Source organism: Gallinula chloropus, assembly GCF_964237585.1.
Source record: "Gallinula chloropus genome assembly, chromosome: Z".
In the NCBI taxonomy this organism is placed as follows: Eukaryota; Metazoa; Chordata; class Aves; order Gruiformes; family Rallidae; genus Gallinula; species Gallinula chloropus.
The window spans coordinates 58,035,506-58,053,240 of record NC_140089.1 but is presented as its reverse complement, the minus strand read 5'-3'; the positions used below and the strand labels follow the sequence as shown (position 1 = coordinate 58,053,240).

Genomic DNA, 17,735 nt, shown 5'->3' with positions numbered 1-17,735 from the left:
ACCCTCCCAGTAAAGAATTTTTTCCTGATGTTTAACCTAAACCTCCCCTCTTTCTGCTTGAAGCCATTACCCCTTGTCCTATCACTTCACTTTCTGGTAAACAGCCCCTCTCCCACTTCCCTGTAGGCCCCCTTTAAGTCTTGGCAGGCTGTAATAAGGTCTCCCCTGAGCCTTCTTTTCTCCAGGCTGAACAAGCCACACTCTTGCAGCCTGTCTTCATAGGAGAGGTGCTCCAGCCCCCGATCATATTTGTGGCCCTCCTCTGGACTCGTTCCAACAGCTCCGTGTCTTTCCTGTACTGGGGAGCCAGAGCTGGAGGCAGGACTCCAGGTGGGGTCTCCTGAGAGCAGAGGGGCAGAATAACCCATCTCAAGCTGCTGGCCACACTGTTCTTGATGCAGCCCAGCACCCTGTTGGTCTTCTGAGCTGCTAGCACACACTGCCAGCTCATGTTGAGCTTGTCATTGGTCAGCACCCCCAAGTCCTTGTCCTCAGGGCAACTTTCAGTAAAGTGTCCACCCAGCCTGTAGATGTGCTTGGGATTGTGCTGGCCCACATGCAAGACCTTGCACTTGGCCTTGTTGAACTTCATGGAGTTCAAATGGGCCCATCTATCCAGTCTGTCAAGATCCCTCTGGATGGCATCCTTTCCCTCCAGCATGTCGACTTCACCACATAGCTTGGCGTTGTCAGCAAACTTGCTGAGGGTGCACTCTATCCCACTGTCCATGTCACTGACAAAGATATTAAACAGAGCCAGTCCCAGCAAAGTGTTTAAGCGTAGTCCTGTTGCACACAGTTACTTAAAAAAGGACAACTATACTGATATTTATATGGATATATACATGCATCTGTGCATCTTTAAATTAATTTGGAAATTATTACAGTATCTAGCAATGCTGTTTCTGTGTTAAAGATTCATTTACCACTGAATTCAATGTGTGCAATGAGAACTAGACAAAGAAAAAAAACAGTCCTGTGGGATTTTTAAACATAAGAGCTTCCATCTGAGAACCTATGAAAGCAACAAAAGAACTTACATGAACCAAAAAAAATCTGAGGATCAGGACTAGTTCTCATCTTTACTTATTTGTTGTCCTGCTCTTTTGGTCTTGGCCTGTTATTGCTATCACAGAAGTAACACATACATGTAACGAATGTTTGCACTTGCATATGTGTGCCCGTGTATCCACGCTCAAAACTAATAATTCATACCTGGCATCTACCATCTGCACAGACATCTAACCCATGCTGGCCACAAGAAGTCCCATCCATCACCTTTTCTGTTAGAAGAACAGGTTGATCCTTTCCACCCAGTGAACAGAATAAGGCACATGGCTTTTCTGTAGTAGCAGTTGATAGGGAAAAAGAAACAAACTGGTAAAAGATCACTTTGCACATACAGATTTATTATCAACTTCATTTCTAAACCCGAGATTTTCTTATCTGTGTCATGTATCTAGATTAGCATAAAAGTTGTCTTAGATACAGTGAATATAAAAATATTTTGATCCTTTCCTCAGCTGTTTGAAATAGTCAAGTTCTTTTTCCTGCTATACCATGCTGTTGTTAAAAACTTGGCCTACACAGTACTCATGTCATGTTCAATGTTACAATTAAAAATACACACATTACAGGTGTTGGAATATTTTGTTTGTAATCTACACTTTTATTCTACTATATTTATGGTAGACTATAAACATCACTGAAAAAAGAAACATAATACTTTCTGGATTTTCTAATTATGCAGGTCAAACAAAAAAAAAGGGGGTGGGGGAGGAAGAATAATATATGGAAGAAAAAATATATGGATTTAAAAGTCCTTATTGAATAAAACCAAACCTGGCCAATAAACTCAATCACATTACTTATAACACCTTTACCAAGGTCAGGCAATTTTCTGCTGTATTTCTAAAATAATATACAGCAATATTAGGCAAATCATTTCTAATTTTGAAAGAGAATAAAATAGAAATAATATCTTACATATCCATGTATTCGTAATGGCCTTCATTTAGAAATAATGAAATTTCCTTCACCACTGCCAAAGTAATACCAAATAAAACAGTCTTCTCTCAGTGGTCAACTGAATACAAAATTACATTATTTTTTCATATCTTTATTTGCAAGTTTACTGACTCAGAACTTCTTCCTAAATCTATTGCATAGTTTTGAAAGCATAAAGTAAACCCTGAACTTGAAACGGATTTCACTTGGATACAATCTACACGACTCTGATTACATACTGACTTCTAGATTCCTGGAGTGCGTTTTTACTAGTAAATTAAACTGTTCCAGGAAATGTTCATGAACTCTGGAATTCTACTCTCTATACAGCTGTACTATGAAACAGTCTATGCCACATTTTTTTGCCTGTGTAAGATGCACTAGTTCGATTTAGACTTGAAATTGCCACCTGCGAAGACCTTTTCCAAAAAGCAATTTCAATGTCACCATCCTTTTTATAGTGCAACAGTGTTGAAAGTACAGGCATAGAACTTCTGCAAACTGTGCCACTTGCACATCGGAGCAGGCTGGGCACATTTCATTTATTAAAATTGACATGGCCTTTGGCATCTCTAGGGGATTGGTGCAAACAAACTTCTCTCTTTCGCTGACATGAAGTTACCAGCTAACTCCAGCTGTGAAATGTATCTGCCCAAATTTGTGCCTTCTGTATTTCTGTACTAGTTCTTCAATAGTAACCCCAAAGTTCCTCAGGAGCTTTAATTTGGTATCGGCAATTTTTAGAGGTATGTAAAATTATCAACCTAAATATTATTTGAAGGATAATGAAACAGATGGTAACTCGACGATACTCAACAACTTCAACTGACAACAGGTGACTTAATTCAAACATAGCAATAATTTTGGACACAGTACCCAACTAGTGTCTACTAAAGGCTAAGAGTGCAAATAATTAAGGATTTGGGAACAATCTATTTCTTTCACACTCAAACCCTTTAAGCTGGTGTCCACATTTGTGACTCCTGAGGGACACTTCAAGTCATGGGTCAGGAGAGTGTAAAGATTTTTCATCAGATGACTGAATCCCTTTTGATCCCTTTTCATATAAAATGTGTTCCTTTGCTAAGATGAAATTTAGTACAACAAACCAAAGATAGTTCACTAGATAAGCACCTATAAAATAGCTGAGGAGGGTTCTCCTTACTACAAAATGACCTAAAATAGACACTTCATGAAAATACTTCTACGTGTTTTCACTTTGGTACTTCCACTTTGGCGCCTCCTGAAAAGGCTTAGAATTTTAAAAAAGCATCTTGTTTATCTAGGCATATATTAAAATAAGTTCTTGGTAATAAATAAACATTTTGGGGGATTCAGCAAAATAGTTCTCTTAAAATCTGTGCTTTCCAAAGGTTTCTGATTATTTCTTTCAACAGTTAAATATAAATGACAAAAAAAATGTGGTAACACATATCTGCAGTATTGTAATTCCAGGCTCTTCTTTATCATCAGTTGCTATGATTTTGTTAATTTCTGAATAATTGTTTTCATAATTGTTATGCTTTCTTGCTTTCTTGTTTTTTATTTGGGGTTGATTTTTTTTTCAGTTGAAGAAATTACATTAAAATAATTTAGAGAAAATTCAGTGAAATGGCAGCTATTGTTCAGATTTCTAGCAAGAACTTGGGTAGAATATTTTCTAGTTGCTGGTATTTTACACCAACAGTATCTTTGCAGAAACTGTAAGTTCGACATTACTACAGTCCTACTTTAGCATGGTCCTAATGATATGCTATCTAAATTTGTTACAGTGGAGCATGCACGCAGTGTGCCAGGAATTTCCACACAGTAGCTATTAGGATTTATAGAAGGCTTATCTAAGCTTGTGGTATACGTTATATATGGATTTCTGCCAAAATCAAACACTGGTATGTGAAATACTCAAGTGTTAGCTAAAAGTGTGGTCTCCTTCTTAAGGAATAGAAGCTTAATAATGCAGTGTTCCTCTAGAAAGCTGTACTCTGAGTTATTTCACACAACATTTCTGATTAAATAGGACCAAACTGATACTGAATTTCAGTTCAAATGTTGTCATTACATATCAAGAAAGATAATTTAAATAGGAATATAAGACAAAAGATTCCAGAGTGTGTGAAAATACCACCTGGTCTTGTATATGAAATAAAATTTACTTACCAAATCTTGGGGTTAAAGTTTGTTTGCTTGTTTGCTTTAGTTTTTAACCATACCATTCTTAAGCCGTATCAGCAGATGATAAGGACATGGAAGATGGTTTAAACTTACCGTCATCAATGACAGCCTGCCACTGATGCACGTGCTTCTGATATGAAGATCTAACACTGAAAGCCTGGCACTGCCAGTCCCTGAATGCAGGCATGCTAGCAGGACAAGAAGGATTTTCACATACTCTATATTGCATTGTGGGACCATGACACTCTCCTTCAAGGCCTGAACTAGAAAAGATGGCATAAATATCATGCTTTCTTGTTGTTAACATTTTGTGGAATATGCAACACAGTGTATTTAATTAAATTTATTTAATTAAATTAAATTTAAATAGCAGAATTTTCTTGACACATAACATTAAGAAATCACCCCCACAAAAAAAGCCACAGAACAAAACTTGCACTGGTTACATTACATATAAAGAGTCAGAGGTGCTAAGTCATGAATTACACTTGGGAGAAGCACTAGGACTGATAGGACTGCTGTGTAATGAGAACCTCAACTGCAGTTTTGATGTATTTCAGGTGCTTTTTCTCCAGTTGGTCTAAGCCAAAGGTGCCACCTATGGATTTGCTACTTCTCCTTTTTTTGCAAGTGTGTCATAACGAAATGTTTTGCTTCTTTTTGGTTACTTCAGTTGTACTTGTAGGTCCCAGTGAACAAATGCAAAAGGACAGTGGACTATGAAAACTAGAGATGATTATTTGGAATCTTGCCTGGGAAAATGAATGAACGAAAGTGAAATTAAGACATCCCTAAATTCTAGAAATAGCTTTTAGGCATACAACTGGAAGTAGCATTCAGATGGCAGGAAAAAGGGAAGCATTTTTTGTATCTAAGGTTTCTATTAGACTACCATACTTTTGTATAGCCATATCCAAGTTTTCCTCACATTTCTTTATGCAGACTTGTCCTCTGTAATTCCTCTCTTTCTTCTCATTCTTTTTTGCCCCAGATCTGTTATATTGTCTGGCATCTTTCTTCATTTCCCCTTTTGTTCTAATATTTCCCCAAATCATCTACTCTACTCTCCATGCCCTATTCTGGTGTGTCGTGTATAGTCTAGTCTAGTCTATCTTCTGTACACTTCATTACTCAACTCTACTCTGTTCCCACTTCTCTGCCTATTTATTCTTTTTCTCCTGGTGTACAAATGGCTCATGAAAGAGACATATAGTACTGAGTAATTAAAAGGAAAGAATCTTTAAGCTCACCATTGAGATAAGGTGAAACAGACTCCATTCAAGTCAATGGCAAAACTGCTTTTATCCCCAATGGCACAAGGTTTTAATTTTCACAAGATATGGTATCTAAATGTTTTTTCCCCTGATATTCTATAAAGCTGTGAAAGCCTGTGAAACTGGTGAAAAGTCTCTTTGTAAAAGTTGCAATTCCTTGGCTCTCCAAATGAGAAAAGAAGTAAATTCTTGCCAACAAAAAAATAATTTTAAAAATAGAATATTTAAAAATAGAATTACATGTTCATGCTTTGCAAGTCAAAAATTATGCACTTAATTTTCTCTTGCTGTTTCAGTGAAGCCTAAAAGTAAAGTTGTATTCTGTTATTAATATTATGTAGGCTTATGACAGAAGGAGCAAAGATGAAAAACAACACTACAATGGAATAAAAATCCTGAAATACCTAGTGTCCTATGTGTTTTTCAGTATTTATAAAAAATTAATTGATTATGTGTAGGACAACTATATCTAAATCTGTTTCTGTACTCATAAGATTTAAATTCTGTTTGGAAATTCTGACGAACAGCAATGGAAACCTGAACTTTTGTTTACCCAGGGCATTTGCGTTGTCGACTGCTGATTCCAGTGTTGCAAGTACGGCTACAAGTGCTCCATGCGCTCCATTCCCCCTCCACATGCTCCGCAAAAGAGGTCCGATTGATACATTCTCCAGCTTTACACCACTAGATGAAAATTCAGCGCTTAGATAAATAAATCAAGGCATATGCAAAATAATTCACCACTCCACAAGCACAGAGGAAGCACAACAAAAATATTTTGTTCAATACATATTTTTCATATGAGTCAGATACATTTTTTCCTGTTGATCCCAATAGGCTTTTTCATATTTTTTTCCTACCCTAGTAAATACAACAAGCAGAGACCTTTCTTTGTCTCAGTGTCCAAGGAGCAGTTGCAACTAATGTCCACAATCTCTAGCACAATTTAATTCCCAAACAAGTTTGCCTCCTGGAACAGCCTGCTGAAAATGGGCTCCAGACCATTCTGTTCCCTTCATTTGAGCCTGGGCACTGTCTAGGAAAGCACTTTTGGGTCTAGCCCAAACACACTGTAGGGATCATCTTGCAGCTGAACTGTAACACTGATCACAGCCCAGTGTTCAGGGCTGTTCTCAGGACTTGTCTGGTTCACTGTTACAGTTCCCATGGAGCTAGCAGGAACTGCATTGTCACTGATTATCCAGTGACAATTTCAAAAAAAGGATATGTAACAATTAATAAATTAAATTTTATTTACAACTTGATTCAAAGAGAGAATGGAAGCCTTAATAGTCTAGTTTTGAGAAAGAAAGAGAATTTCTGGCATTTATTTAAGTAATAATAATCACCAAATTAATCTTTTATGCTTATATTGCTTCCCAGGGCAACTGCAATTTCTCACACTAAAACTACCCAACCACTACTGTTAAGCTCTCTAACCCATATCCATATCTGGTATAAATTATTATAACTCTGTAGAAACTAATATTTTATCAACTTATATCAGCTGGATATTTGTCCCATTTATTATTAAATTCAGCAACTGCAAAGCAATAAGGCTATAATGAACACTTAATGTCATTAACATAAGTTATTTAATCCATTTCTCTCTGCATTCCGAATTACTGATGAATTACTGCTATCAATGGGTAAAGTTCAGGAAGAAGTCACATTTTGATCCAAACAGAACATCTCACTAATGCAGTCAATGAAGGCCTTTGGCACTTTGACAATACACTTACTTGCAGTGTCTATGCTAAATCCTTGTCTGGTGATATTAAACTTCGCCTGCAGATTCAAACTGGCCTTCACTGATAATTGATCTTGATTTTCTCTCTTAAATCATGGCATTACAATGAAGTCATAATTATACTATGTTCAGTCATAAACTGAAACACAGGAAGTTCCATCTCAATAAAAGGAAACACTTCATCACTTTGAAGGGAGACTTTGAGGGAGGTAGAACACTGGGACAGGTTGCTCATGGAGGTTGTAGAGTCTCCTTCTCTGGAGATATTCAAAACTGTCCTGGATATGATATGAAACTTGCTTGAGGCGATTAGATGATCTCCAGAGTTCTCTTCCAACCACTACCATTCTGTGATTCTGTGATACCACCTTTGAAAAGTCTTCACATAGTATGGCTCCATTATTACATTGCATTTGTAATCAGAAACTAAAATTTTTGTAATGCTCTTGGATGTTTCAGACCAAAAATGCTCATTATTATTTAAAGATAGTCCTTTGGATATAATATGCAAAATGGATTTTTCTGTAGAGATAGTTTCTGCCTCAAGTAGAGTCTGAGGGATGCTTAGAAATCCTTCACTATAAAACAACCAAGTTGGACAGGCTATGCAGATGACATTCCCATCATTTCCTAAGATCCTAATAGAAGGGAATCTGAACAATAGTCCATCTCTACATTGTAAGTAAAACAAACAAACAAACAAAAAAAGCCAGTGATTTATGTAATCTGAAGCTCATCCTGGACAGATACCAAAGAAATTCCCTCTAATCCGCTGAGAGGTTTTAATGATACCTGCTTATTTTTTTTTTACTCCTAGACATAAATAAGGTATCTCTGCAGCCTGACACAAGGCTCAGTGAAGCATTCTAATTAGTATCAGTACTTTGCCTTACAATAATTATTTACTCCCTACTAGCTAAACTCTACAATAAAAAGAACAGTGTTAACATTCCTCAATGGACTTTCCCAGGATACATGTCACTACCTGGTCATAATGTTCCCAGAAGTATAAAGGAAGAATGAGTCCTCTGCAATGTGTTGCTGTTATCATCTTCTGCAAACCAGACATTAATAGAGAAAACGCACACTAATTTCAGGCACCCAGTTCATGGTGGCAATGGCTTCACAATGAAAAATTCTATGCAGTCTTAATAAGAGCTGCTGCTTTCTTACTCTATACCATGGGCAGATCAATCTCAATGTAAAAAATGTGACATCAAACAAAAGGCATGTCCAAGATACTGACTTAAGACAGAATTATCAATGGCACAGATTCATCAGAATTAAAGATTGCAGCAAATGTCATTATTTTAGAGGCAAATAAATAAAGCATGTTTCTTCTTTAGCATGTAAAATCATATTATCTGAACATTTAATCTTCCTTTGTTGATTTGTTTACATTCTTAGAGTGATGATGACCATCCTGGTTAATGTAATATGATTCAAAGAGAAAATAACACCTGTCATAGACTGACGTGACTACAATATCTGGAAAATCCTAAAATAAATGAATGCTCCTGCTCTGATATCTATTTTAGTTAGTTTATCTTCATTTATAGATGTATGCAGAGATGACAGAGACTGTTCAAACAGAAAAGCTACTAAAGGACATTTAATGCAAATCTGACTTGAGGTGACCATTTAATTTGTCTTGATGACATACTTAACAACATTTATCATTCTCTTACATGCACTGACACTGTAAATATTCCTTTCAAAGCTTATATTGAAATGTTCTTTCACTGAGACTATTTCTAAATCTTAAATCATAGCTGATAGTGGTGCATCTTCGAAAGTTTAAACGGTGCAACAACAACATACAGGATGAATTTTTAACAAAACAGTGTAATCATTTAAACAGCTGATGCCTTGGCTACTTATTTTTTTAATTCAGTGTTTTTAGGGAAATGTACTTTCTATCATATCTATACTCTATAATATATAACATAAAAATACATTCGACTATTTGTGTGACTTCTAATAGTTGAGGTAAGCAGGAACTTTAAACAAGTGCAAAGACCTATTCAGCTTGTTTACTTAACTGTTAGGAGTAGGTGTGCAACGTAATTTATGTCGCTTTTCCATCAGAAACATACCTTTCTAGTGTCACAGTCTGTTCCATCCATTGGTGGATCCAGTTTAGTTCTGCATTCCTTCTCACTTTCAACCTTACACCACAACCCAGTGCAAATGACGTGCTGAAAACCGAACACACAGGGTAAGCTAGCATATCCAAAACTGCTTTCTGCATGCAGTCCACAAATGCTGTCATAGTCACCAGCTTGATGGTACCGGAATATATTTAAAGATAAATCAATCTCATATCAAAAACATGAAGTGGGAAGATTCTGCTTAGTTTTCTACTAATTTCAAACACATGGAATATAAGTTAAGCTAGTGTCTTGATAGAGAGGGGGAAGAATCTTTTAAGTCTTTGTATATGGCATATCTGAAAAGTACATAGGAACAATTTTGCCCCCTGTGGCCACTGAACAGATGCTTTCCCTCAGAAACTGGAAGAGGTAGGAACTTTCTGGCAATGTAAAAAAAGAAAATCATATTTTTCTCCTTTTATTTAGTGCTCATTCATTTTATGGGAAAGGGGGAAAATAGCACTACCACTAGCAACAAAACCCAAGATTTTAAAATTACTCAATTATAATAATAACTATATAAAGGGATTAATTAATTTCTATATATAGGGACTAAAAAAAGGGGTAAATGATGTACTTAGGGATATGGTTTAGCAAAGGACCGGAACAGTTGGACACAATGACCTTAAAGGTCTTTTCCAACCTTGTGATTCTGTGATTCTGTAATGAGTCTTTGTATGGCTAGCTACATGGAACTACGTACACAATGTTCCTTAACAAACTTGCTAGCACTTTCAAATGCCTCTTGTTCATTCCATCCCTCAATGGTTGCTGATAACTTATACTCTTGCAGTAATTAATAATTACTCTAGAATTCATTCATTCCTCTAGAAAAGAGCAATTGAGCCTGATATCCACAAAATTAACTGACAAATCCGAATGAAATTATTTTTCTGGAAGGAAGGAGAGAATGGAGATGAGAGGGGTACTAGTCAGTGGTGAATTTTAGAGAGATAAAGAAAAGCTGCTTATTCTGTCCCTGTTAAGCCTTCTTTAAAAGAAAGCATAGCCTTGAAGTATGCTGGCTCGTATTTCCCCAAATTTCCTTGACAGCTTTCCCTATTTTCCTCTAAAAAGTCCTCCTTCTTTTATAATTTTCTAGGCATGACTTCATTCTCCTTGCTGTCTTGTTCCCCCTTACTGCTAAACTGTGTGGAAGTGAACAGAGGGCATGGGGCCTCAACTGTGACCTGAATATAACTGCGTGTACAGACGGATTCCTCCCTTAATATGTAAGTACCCTCAAAAGGGGGAAAAGAAGGATTAGGAGAGAAGCTGTGTTGTGGGGTGGATAATTGGAAGGCGGGGGTTGATTGTGGTTTTTTTTTAAAACCAGGGTTGCCAGAAGACTTGCTTTTCTTGACCCAAATTATCCGATACACTATACATGAAAAATATGTGACAAACCCTATGCTACCTTCAAAAAAGTCTTACCGCACTGGAAACACAATTCAGAAACAGGACAGTTCCACATGTAAAAATGTCTGCACCATCAGTTTTCAAATAGCATGGTCTGAAGCATTGTACAGGATGGTGGCAGATTCACTCCTTATTCATCCTGTAACAGTTTTGTGCTGAAGCTAAACTAGCGAGATGAGAGTTAGCCTATGCATATCCTAAAATATAGCTGCAGAAGTCCTTTCCTGTTCCTGTAAAATTTTAACAAGCATTTTTAAAATACCAAATTCTTGTGCAAGGGAGGAGAATTTATTATTCTAAATCTGTTTTAAAATAAGTGCTTTAAAATAAAACTTCAGAAATTACAACTAAACTTATCAAAGAGACTTCTGGGCCAGTTTTGGAAGACAATGTAGTATAAGATATCCATGGCAAAGAGCTTCCACACCAACTATGAAATGTCAGACTATACTCTTGGAGCAACTCCACAAAAACTATTCTAATTTAATATTACTAATCCAAATATTTTTTTTTTCATTTTCATTAAATCTTCATTTGTCGGTGACTACATTTGTCAAAATGTCCTCCAGGTTTTCAAGAAAGAAAAGTCAAATTTTCCTTCAGGTCATCACATTTCCAAGTTTTCCCGAACTCTGCTCTTTTGCTCAATTTCACTAGCACATGACTACAGAGTGGCTGACAAGAAGCTTACAGTTTCTTAAAAACCCATAAACAATTATTCTAAATTTAGGAAGACATCAAGTCAGATCAGAATAGATCTGAGTGCCTGCACAGACAGAGAACTTGACCTGTTTAAAGTATATCAAGGTGCTTGACTTGCTAATGTGCTTTCTATACATCTGAATGTTTCTGCAAATACTTGTATAACACCTCCTTATGAAACATGAACCTAACTTCTCCAGCTAGAATCATCCTTAAACCTTAAGTGAATTGCATTCTAAAAACACTCACTTCTCTTCACCATTTTTTAAAATAAGCATTCAATATTACTGGAACATTCCATCCTAGACTTTAAGATTCCCCAAACCAAAGAAAATGGAGATATGATATTACTAAAATTGGAGGATGACTTCTAAGTCTTTTTCTTCTGGGCTTTCCATTTCAGTCAAATCACAAATAGACTGTTTAGTTATTTTTCAGACATTTCTGCTGCAGAAGTAAGCAAAATGGAAACTACTGTTACCATTTAACTTTTGATGGCTGGGGAAAAAAAAACCATGATGCAGAACTTGTTTTCTTCATTAGGGCTGCAGATCAGGACTGATTTTAAAACTACTAAAGTCACTCCAAATTCCGAACATAAACTTCTAAATCATAAATATACTCCTCAGGGAAGAAAGTTTCATTTAGTCAAAATCAGAACAGCTAAGTGTTCAACGAGGTTTACTAGTTATCTATCAGAGGCTTTTAACAGCCTTTTAGACTAGCCAAGGGAAGTAAAGATTACTGGAGATGATAAACTTACACTTTTGGTATTAGACTCTTAGCAATCTGTAAAATATTTCATTGTGTGTTCACTGTAAAACAAAATATTGCACAAAAGATTGTTTTCTGAAAGAATGTGTTAAATCTGAGTTTTTAATAGCAGAACTTGTAAAATACAATATGAAAGTCCCCCTGTACTACAGAAATAGCAGAGGTCATTCCATCTTTCTCTCTTTTTTTTTTTAATATGAAGACTGAAGCAGCTCTGTGTACATCAAAAGAATGCTTTTCCAATCATATAAGCTTCTGGAAAGAAAGTTCAGTTGAAAGGAAAGAATAGAGTCATAAAGAATACTTCAGAACTGTATTTGTGCATTGTTTAAATGTGGTGGTGGGTATGAGGACAGATACCTTACCAGGACTATATTATTTCCATGACTTTCATTCTTTTCATTGTCATCTCTCCCTGAAATGTCCTTAAAAATCACGATGAAATATAACCAGTTTCCTACTTCTCTGCAAAGATCACAGTTGTGTTATGACACATATTGTTTTAGTAGAACTCACTAGATAGTATTTGCATCCTTTAATATTAAAATCCCACATTTAGTAGTTCAACACTTATATTAAATTGTCAAGTTCTACAATCACATTTAATCATCAAGAACTACTTCTGGGCCATGATCTCACTATCTGTTCTGTGAAATAATGTTAGGGTCTAATTGATTCTTATGAAAGATGTTATAGACATAAAAACTTGGCTCCCTTACAAGATAAGCACAGTGACATGGTATGAATTGTGTACTCTGAGATCCACTCACACTTTTCTCAGGATCTATAAATTTTCCCTAGGGCATGTGACAGAAGTCTGTGAAATGAAGATGAAAAGGAAAAAAATAAGTCTGGACACTGCTCATGAAAGAGGAGTGGGAGAGACTTAGTTAGGAAAATATGTGAGTAGGCCCTGAATGGTCCCTTCAGTCTTTTGCTCTAGCTATTAAACTATAAAGAGGAATTCCTGATAGCAAGGGAAAATCATTGTCATATGCAGTGTTTCTCAGAGGTTGCCATGTAACTGTAATATTGTGAAGTGCTGTTCAGTAATTACATTTGTAGAAAGTTACATATCAGCAGAAATGCAGTATTGATTGTACCACTGACATTTGTAGGTTATATTTAGATCATTGAGAAAATTATTTTATATCGTTACTCAATTGTTTTCTTAGTTGAATAGCTGTTGTATATGAAAAATGCTTGCTCAATGTAAAAGATTGCTTGGAAGTTTGGTCATCAAATTATCCTCCAGTCATAAAAAAATGTAAGATTCTGACATAGTTCACAATTTATCTTTTACATTCCTTTATCGAAGTGCATGAACTGTTCAGCAACTAGAATGTATCCAAGAAATCCCAGGCTATAAATAGTGGAATTAACTGAAGTTGAGAGGAACTCTCAGGCAGTATATTTCTCTCTCATTTCCTGGCTTGTAGACAAAGAATCTAACCAAAGTTGTTTGCCAGTTATTGGCAGAGAAATATTCATAGAAGACAGCATTAGAGATAAAATAGTTATGATTTAATGGAAAATCCAGTGTTTGCCAATATATTATACAGTAATTATTTTAATAAATTAATACAGCAACTAATGAAGTACTGTATTCAATTTAGAACAGTCTTCTAAATTTTGACTTCTTGAATGACATCCACAATAATCTGCACCGTCCAGTCCTAAACTAATAACACAAACTGAAGAAACCTTGGAGTCAGGACCCCAAGAGAAGAATATTCACTGCATCAAATGAAACACAATGAAACACAACAGGCACAGAACCACTGATGTATCTGTATTAAAATACCTGAATTATTACTAAACACAAGGGTATTAAAGGAGGAGAAGTGAACAGAGAAATGAAAAGCATGTAAGAGTATTATGCAACAGCAAGTCTTCAGGTTTGACGCTCTCTTCAATTACTTCTGAAATTCTTTTACCTAGATAAAGAAGACATGGAAGAAATAGTAGGCTAATCCCGTACTGTTTTCTAGTTCAAAACAGGTTTCTAGAGAATAAGAAACCAAAATCACATCTTTTAATTGAAAACAAAATAGCAAAAAGATAAAGGACAGATTGCAATTTATGAAAAAAGCACTTGGAATGAGCAGGTCAAGGGAGGTCATTCTCTCCCTCCGCTTTTGTGAGACCCCACCTGGAGTACTGCATCCAGCTCTGGGGTCCCCAGTAGACTAAAACTAGGGACCTGTTGGAATGAGTCAAAAGAGGGAACACTTCTCCTGTGAGGACAGGCTGAGAGAGTTGGGAGTTGGTCAGCGCGGAGAAGGCTGTGAGGGGACCTTATTGCAACCTTTTAGTACATAAAAGGGAATTATAAGAAGGACGAGAACAAACTTTTTAACAGGGCCTCCTGTGATAGGCCAAGGGATAATGGTTTTAAATCAAAAGAGTGTAGACTGAGTCTATATATAAGGAAGACCTTTTTGTATAAGTGTGTTGAAACACTGTAAAATAAGAGAGATGCCCCATCCCTGGAAACATTCAAGGCCAGGTTGCACAGGGCTCTGAGCAATCTCAGTTGAAGATGTTTCTGTTCATTGCAGGGGTGTTGGACTGGCTCTCGTTCAACCTATTCTATGATTCTATGAAAAACATCTATACATCTTGACTTGGTTACCTTATCAAGGGCATCCAGCATGTTCAGTACTTGTCCTAATAATTTTTCTCTTTAAAACTATTCTTAAAATGCTTCTTCAATCAGATTTCTACTGGTATTAAGTCTTCTTTTATTTTGTTAGTCTGTCTTTTCAAGGTTAATATATAGTGATACCATTTAATGCAATGGCACGAAACAATGTCACTTGAGTACTGGAACTTCTATTGCCATGGCACTGCACAGCTCTGCCTGGGCTCACCAGGGACTGCAGGGATGCAGGCTACATTCAGCAATACAGAGAACCCAGCTAGTACCACTACTCTCCCTTGGATCATAGACAGGCACAGCATACTCCGATGCTAGTCAGATGTAGAGGTTCAATACCTACACTGTCACAAAATGGAAGCTACATGTGAAATCAGTAGAATAAATTGCAAATATTCCATTCACTAAAGTGAGGGGAGTTTACACTATGACATCTTCTATTTCTAAAGTATTAAGAACCTATTACTGATAATCTATAATTGGGGATGTCTGGAAATCCAAAGCAAGCCTTACAAGATAAAAAAGGAAAATATTCACAGTAACTTTAGAAAGCAAAATGTAGTTTCAAAGGTGCTATATTCTCTTTCTCTCAAATATATGCCCCAAAACACCACTCACAGAAAAATGAGGTATTTTTTCTGAAGTGGGCATCCATCATTACCTGCATTTCTTGGCAAAAGGAAGCAGTTGGTCCAAAAAGAATCTGACACTGTTCATCTGCAGTGTATGTCATTCCTGGGAGCTTGGAGGGAATAATCACAGAATTGAGGCTCTGAGGGTTCGTCTGTAGCAGACAGTTACTGGCCTTTGACCTGGAAATATGCAGAGGTTCATTATGCTGAGCAGTCCAAAAGAGTCTGATTGTCATGCTGACTTAAACATGCATCGACATTAGAAAAATGTGGATGCTGAATTTTGGGGGGGAGGGGGGTCTGCATCAGGCTGTTATTCAAAAAATGACTGTATTAATTCATATGGCTTACCTGATATGATAAGTTAATGATGTGTTTTGATGTTACACATTTGCAGAAAGACAAGCTAGTTTATCGACTATAATAAGAATTTCAGGAGAGAGCTGGACAATATTTAGTGTACAATTTACTAAACTGTGAATAAGTTTTGGATAGAGATTTAAACTATAATAAAAACCACACAACTTATAATGCATAGGTAGTTGTGTAGCTTAGTTTTCACATTTAGTAGAACCTCAAATTAATCACTTCTAAGTGATCACATTTCTAAACTGGAAGCCATAAATTTAACTTCTCTAAAAAATGTGTTTTAAAAATACTTACACCTGTAAAGGCATCAAGTCATTGGGTTTGATTTTTCTCTAGATTCAGTAGAAGTGTGTCAGACTAACACATCTAACATACTAGCTATTTCTGTATCATAAAGCAGACCTTTTGAGGATTGATTAACTGTTTCAAGTAAATTCTGAACAAAGACATTCATAAACTTAAGGGAGGAATGGAACTTTAAGGAAGATTCTATTAAGAGATATGGAGTGAAACCAAATGTTTTCAATTTCTTTCTAGGAATTCCATTCTTTATAAAATATATTAGATTTCAATTTAAGAATAGTATAATGTAATTATCCTACATGATTTGATATTTAATGGTACAACATAGATGACAGAATCTATACAATGTTCACTGGTCATTCACTGTCCAACACTTTTCAATACATAGCATACTAATATAGTTAAAACCTATTTACATATATAAAAATATTTATATAAACATGCAAGTATAATAATATACACTAGCACAAGAAAAATAAAAGTAACTGCTGAAAACAGTTACATTTTAATCTGTCAATTATAAATATTATATTTAGGTCATAATGATTTAAAACATTTTGATGAGCTATACAAATGCAAGTCTTTACAGAAGTAAGTGGAAAAATTAATAAAAACTTTTTCTTTCAGGACATTTATTGTCACTATATGCAGTAAGAGGGTTTTTTCTTGAATAATATACCTGAGAAATCTTTCCAGATCTTCTCTGCTGCACTGAGACCATGAAACATCCCCAAGATGCTGTCCTTTAATCCACTCCCCAGACATGATATGAAGGCCATCTGCACAGGATGGGTGGTCATTGTCATGGTTTATCCCCATGCTGAATTTTGAAGTTATTAAAATAAACAAAATGAGATATTTTAAAAATATTTAGAAGTTTAACCTCTTGACATAGACTATAAAAAAACTCATATTTATTATATATAGGAAATCTCTTGATTTTTTCCATGATAGCTTTCATAAAAGTGCCTGGAAGCATGTGTGGAGGACGATTCTATACTGAAAGGAGAAAGTGAGGACTCATTCATTTGATCAGAAATAGTACATTCTAATCAGCTGTTAAAAGTACACTTCGGATAGCTTTTTGAATGGTATGAACTGCACAACTACAGCAGGTTTAATGAGCTGCACTTCTCTTACAAACAGGCAAGGAAAATACTGGAAATATATTTTTCTTATGAATAGGCAACGAAAATACCAGAATCTACTTCTTGAGATCCAAGAACTATTTAATATTTTGGCAGTGATTCTATTTGAATTTCATGGTTTGTTGAAATTTTATAGAAGAGTAAAATGCTTACTAGTTTAATGCATGGTTCTCTAAAGAAAAAAAGTTACCTAAAGATGTCTGTGGTGTTTACTATAACACTGATGAAGCAAAGACTCGGCCTCCACATACATGCCTGTGAGTTCTCACATACAGCACTGAAATGAAAAATTCACTAAAAATCTTCTTGATGCTGCTACTTTAACCAGAGTGAAGACTCATGGTCACTCCCATTCACAGACAGTAAACATAGA

At 35.9% G+C, this 17,735-nt stretch overlaps 1 protein-coding gene across 1 annotated transcript in view; it reads right to left on the bottom strand.

The window, feature by feature from the left end:
* ADAMTS19 (ADAM metallopeptidase with thrombospondin type 1 motif 19) overlaps positions 1–17,735 on the bottom strand; it is a gene marked incomplete at both ends in the record, with an annotated part of 133,456 nt that overhangs the window by 33,581 nt on the left and 82,140 nt on the right. Inside the window, 6 exons of the mRNA XM_084278841.1 lie at positions 1,216–1,343; positions 4,273–4,442; positions 6,007–6,137; positions 9,300–9,401; positions 15,572–15,722; positions 16,894–17,034. Of these exons, the coding sequence (XP_084134967.1) occupies positions 1,216–1,343; positions 4,273–4,442; positions 6,007–6,137; positions 9,300–9,401; positions 15,572–15,722; positions 16,894–17,034 (823 nt within the window). The remainder of the gene's footprint in view (positions 1–1,215; positions 1,344–4,272; positions 4,443–6,006; positions 6,138–9,299; positions 9,402–15,571; positions 15,723–16,893; positions 17,035–17,735) is intronic.